This window comes from Rhododendron vialii, chromosome 3a, assembly GCF_030253575.1.
Source record: "Rhododendron vialii isolate Sample 1 chromosome 3a, ASM3025357v1".
Taxonomy (NCBI): Eukaryota; Viridiplantae; Streptophyta; class Magnoliopsida; order Ericales; family Ericaceae; genus Rhododendron; species Rhododendron vialii.
The window spans coordinates 30,830,064-30,834,830 of NC_080559.1; the positions used below are offsets into that span (position 1 = coordinate 30,830,064).

The 4,767-nt window shown below is 41.4% G+C and overlaps 1 protein-coding gene across 1 annotated transcript; it reads right to left on the reverse strand.

The window, feature by feature from the left end:
- Positions 1-378: 378 nt before the first annotated feature.
- LOC131319876 (uncharacterized) lies at positions 379-2,585 on the reverse strand. Its single transcript, XM_058350306.1, has 2 exons — positions 1,890-2,585; positions 379-978 (listed from the first exon to the last, which is right to left on the reverse strand). Exons 1-2 carry the CDS (start codon positions 2,376-2,378, stop codon positions 598-600), a joined length of 870 nt encoding a protein of 289 aa, XP_058206289.1. The 5' UTR covers positions 2,379-2,585; the 3' UTR covers positions 379-597.
- Positions 2,586-4,767: the final 2,182 nt, after the last annotated feature.

The window sequence follows — 4,767 nt, forward strand, 5'->3', positions numbered from 1 at the left end:
TGCAGCATAAACTTGGTTACAACACTAGATAAACTATATTGACTTACAAGACATGACTAGACAATCACAACCATAAGTTTTCATGCACAAAAATTACTTCTTTCCAAAGCCGGTGGCAACACATTTGGTCAAGGCTATTGATAAGAAAAACTTATTCGTCCATGCATTCATAATAGGCATGATTTCATGAACAAGTGATCTGCATTCAAGGCTTGTTCAAATCCCAAAAAAAAATTCCAGAAACCTTATTGCCCAATGAAATACACTATTATCATAGCCTCATACGAGGCTAGACATGATATAAAGAATCATCGCATGATTTAGTCCACAGTGCCACATCTTAAGAAAAAGTCAAAACCAGAATGAAAACAAACGGAATATCAACAACTGAGGCAGTGAAGAACTTTCTAATTCAAATCTGAAACAAATAGTTTGTCATCGCACCTATATAAATGTGTATACTAACTGTAAAAGATACATGCTCATGCTCACAATATCATTGGTATCATTGCTACACTAGCAAAATGACTATAGCATCACCGAAAAAAGAATCATGAAAACCTAAATGAGGTGGGCAAACTCACAACCATACCGAAATCAAACGGCATTGGCGTCCACCCATCTCCAATAATGCTTTTTACAAGAAATTGCCGCTTCTGTGACTCTGTTCTCACCAGTATCCTCATACTCTGCCCCTTCTTCCGTACAAAAATCCCCATCAGGCAACCCATCCACCACCGCATCCACCGAATGCAACACGTAACGAGCTGGCAAGCCCGGATATGAAACCGAAACCCTCTCCTCCACCTTCTTCACATAAGAATCAGGCACAATCCTAACAACCCCATCACCATCCCCAATCACCGACCCAAGCTCTTCTCTCACCGCACGTGCCACGGCAGCCTCAAGGGTTTCCCCCGGCTTCATCTTCTCCGAAAGAGGCCGGTTCCGATCCCGCACAGTACCATCCGATAATTCCTGGTGCCAGAAACAAAGCCAAAAATTAGATGTTCGGATGGCCAATGTACAGAAAGACGAGAGAAAAAAAGAGAAGTTACATCTAAAAATTGATAATTTGTACAAAAACATAATAAAAATTATAAAATTGTTAGAACTAAAGGAGTAATCTATTACAATTATAAAGGGAACGCCCCTTTATAAGGTGAATGTCAGTTTTAAGGCTGGCTCACACTTTTTTCCACCCATTAGAACTTTACTCTTTCCATCTTTTGCATAATAAGATTTGCAAACACAACTCGTGTGCCTGGGCGTCTAGTATAAAAATAAGCGAAGTCATGCCACAATTTTAAAGGAATACGTGCGAAAGAGAGAGACAACAACAAAAATTCTAGAAAATGTGAGGGACCATTTTATGTATGTTATAAAGATCTCTAAAATTACAGGGGTAGTATATACAAATACAAAACCCTTGAGGGTGACTAAGGCAACCCTTGGTTCCCTCTTGCTTCGCCCTTAGCATCTCCAGCCCTTCTTTTTTAATCGACTCAGAGCCAAAGATTGAGTAAAGCCCCTCTAAACTTACTCCAGTCCTTGTTCAAACTCACACCAGATTGAGTTTTACTCAAAATTTTCACCAAATCAAAAGGAGACTCATATTTTAACCCAAGTTTTTGAAGGCTCGTTCTACTGTTCATAATTTACAACTATGCCATTAACGAAGCTAATACTTAAATGCATGCTACATTTGGGTTTGTCCATTTGGAATACTCCGCTCGTTCTACTGTTCATAATTTGCGCCTATGGCATTAATGAAGCTATTACTAAATGTGTGCCTTACATTTGGGTTAGACCATTTGGAATTCTTCATCACAAAACTCAAACTTTTAGTCAAATTAAGTACAAATTTGAGTAGGGCCGAAGAAGCTCACCTGGCGCAATTCGATTAGGACTCGGTTGTTCAACCCGATAATTCGGATGGTAACAACGTCGAGGGCACGGACAGGAGGGCTAGAATCGTCGTTGTCATTGATGAGCGTAGTCTCGCCTTCGTATAGCTCGAGGAAGAGGTTGTGGACGTTCTTGGTGCCGGGCTTGACGCCCCATGAGGCGAAGGAGTCGGAGGGGAGGCGGGGTTTGAGCCAGTCGGAGAGGGATTGCGGGGTGGCGAAGCGGCGGTGGGGGTTAGGGTTAGGGTTTGAGTGGGACATAGTGGGGATTTTGAGAAAGCGACGGGGGTAGTGGTGGTGGTGGTGGTGGGGGGGGAGAGAGAGGGGTTTGGACGGGGAGGAGACGATGAGGAAGAGAGAGAGGGCGGTGAGAACGAAGTCGGGGAGGGTGGTTGTTTGCTTTTTGAGGAGGTGGAGGTGGTTGTGGTTGTGGTGGTGATTGGTTGGGATTGGTGGTGGGTTTTGAGACATAATCAAAAAGGAAGAATTAATGTTTTTGACGAATGTTGGGTGGCGGTACTGGGCGGTGAGTCCATGGAAGAAGAAGACGGTGGTACTGGTATATGTGAATGGTGTTGCTGGGAAATAAGAGGTGGAAATAAAAGTTTACTATGTTAGGAACTTTGACATTTCTAGGAATTGAATGTTTTCCTTTTTGTTTTTCCTTCCCACAAGGTTTTTTTTTTTTATAATCGGATGTTCACGTAAGTTTACGCATACTTTGATTATTGGCTCAGCTCGTTTCGAGCCCTACCTGTTGGTGCAAACATAGACTCTTCCGACCTTGCCGAAGAGCCCTAAGCTCCAATGGAAGACGAAGAACAAGCCCAGGTTCTTTCAACACTTTTCGAATCCATCCTCTTCTCGATCCCCATTCATTTTCTCTCTCCTCAAATCCAGCTTACATCTCTCCAGGATGAGAAGTATATAGCTTGACCACCGTACGATTCTCTCAAAGTTTATCCTTGTTTATCACTCAAAAGGAATTGGAAAGGTCATTATTGAGTAATTCTGACTTTATAAAGCTTTTTGAAGGTTTGTTGGATGAAATGAGGCGACGACAAAGAGGGCTCAAGGAAGGGGTTCCGACCCAAGGGTTGGTGGTGAGGTCATAGGTTTAGTTTGGGATTTGGGATGGGTGCGAACGGGTGGAACACAGTTAGGGCATCGGTTAAGGTGGTGTGTGGTGAAGTATGTTTGAAGTAATTTGTAAATTTTCCCCTCAAAAATTGTCCACTCAATTTTTATTTTGCCACATCTCAGCGTCTAACAAGGCCATGTGTGCAATTTCCGTAAGAATTTTGACGAAATATGATACTAGGTGTCTAATTATGATTTATGGGATATTTGGGTGAAAGTTCAGGTGTTTATTTGGAGGACTTTTCTCTAAGAAAATTCTCAGAAAGAATTAAAATCAACAAAAGGGTGGCCTGTAAGCCTGCCAAAAGTTCAGTTCTTTAGGCACCGCCTAGTCCTGCTCTCTAGATACATTGTGTGGGCTTTTAAAATTGGGCCAGCCGAACCCAATTTTGTGCCTTATCAACCCACTCATTCCAGGATACGCGTACTGGAACAAATATGGCTCGACCCAATCGAAAAAGCAAATGTACAAACCATGATGAAGGTATATCCTAAGTCACATAATTCGCATACGCGAGCGAGAGCACAAGCGTAAAAACTCGTTTGAAACACATTTCAACGTACTAAAATTTGTGAAATGAGGATTGAGATCAAGCGCGAGGATTGAAAATGAGCGCAAGACATTTTGAAAAATTATGTAACTAGTATATGCCTGTTTATAATTAAAAATTGCTATAAACAAGTACTTGTAAAATTGATGTTTTTAGTATTTTTATATTTAATGAGGTTGGTGTTGAGGAGCTTTCTCCCAAATTAATATGAAGTTACCTTTCACATGCAAAGTATGCACCCTTAGTCTGACATCACGTGTTCTTGGTCTTTAATGCCTAGCTACTTGTTTTGGCCATGATTTATTATTATTATTTTTGTTGTTTTCTTATTTCTTACTTCATATTTTGCGTTCTTGTTTAGACATCAATAATATAACATAAATATATGTGTGGCTAACTCTTTTTGAAGGGAAGCCAATTATTTCTGGCTGCATTAAAATAGAATTGGGGAGGGTGATGTGTGCAGCACCGTGTTCCGCACCTCTGAGCCGTCGGATCGTGCATCCGACGGCTCGGATCTCATCTTGGCAATAAACGGTTTTCGATTGTTGGTTGCCGAGATGAGATTCGAGCCGTCAGATGCACGATCCAACGGCTCGGAAGTGCGCATATAGCATGGTGTTGTGCACAATACCAACCCGAAGTCTATTAAAATAATTGCATAATTAACTTATGAAGGGGACCATGACCATCCCAACAAGTTGCATCCGCACCTCTGAGCCGTTGGATGTGTCAGCTCAAAGGTGCGCAACACAGTACTGTGCACATCACCAATCCGAAGTCCGAAATGGAGACCCGATGACAGATCCAAAATCATCAATATCAAAAGAACTAAACAAGTTATAGCATGCACGGTCGTCGGATCGATCCCAAGTGGATTTAATTTAATCCAATTGGGTAAATATAAATACGATAAGTTTCGATTCATCAGCATTGCACGCAACGTCGACTTGCTTAAGATAAGCAGATACTATGTGTTATACAAGTAGACAAGTTTCCTGGAGGTTTTCCATTTATTGGATTTGGTGAATTAATTAACCATAGAATACAGGCCGGAGTTGGTACGTAGCTTCAGATATAACCATGAACGTGAACATATCGATGGCTATGGTAGCTTCAGGAGTTGGTAGCTTAATTCAATAACGAAGAGATTGAACAAAACATACATA

Excerpts from the sequence above, each read along its gene's own strand:
- LOC131319876 (XM_058350306.1), bottom strand. The coding sequence starts at position 2,378 with ATGTCTCAAAACCCACCACCAATCCCAACCAATCACCACCACAACCAC. Across the intron at positions 979-1,889 it reads TCCTAATCGAATTGCGCCAG|GAATTATCGGATGGTACTGT; the intron begins GTGAGCTTCTTC and ends TTCTGGCACCAG.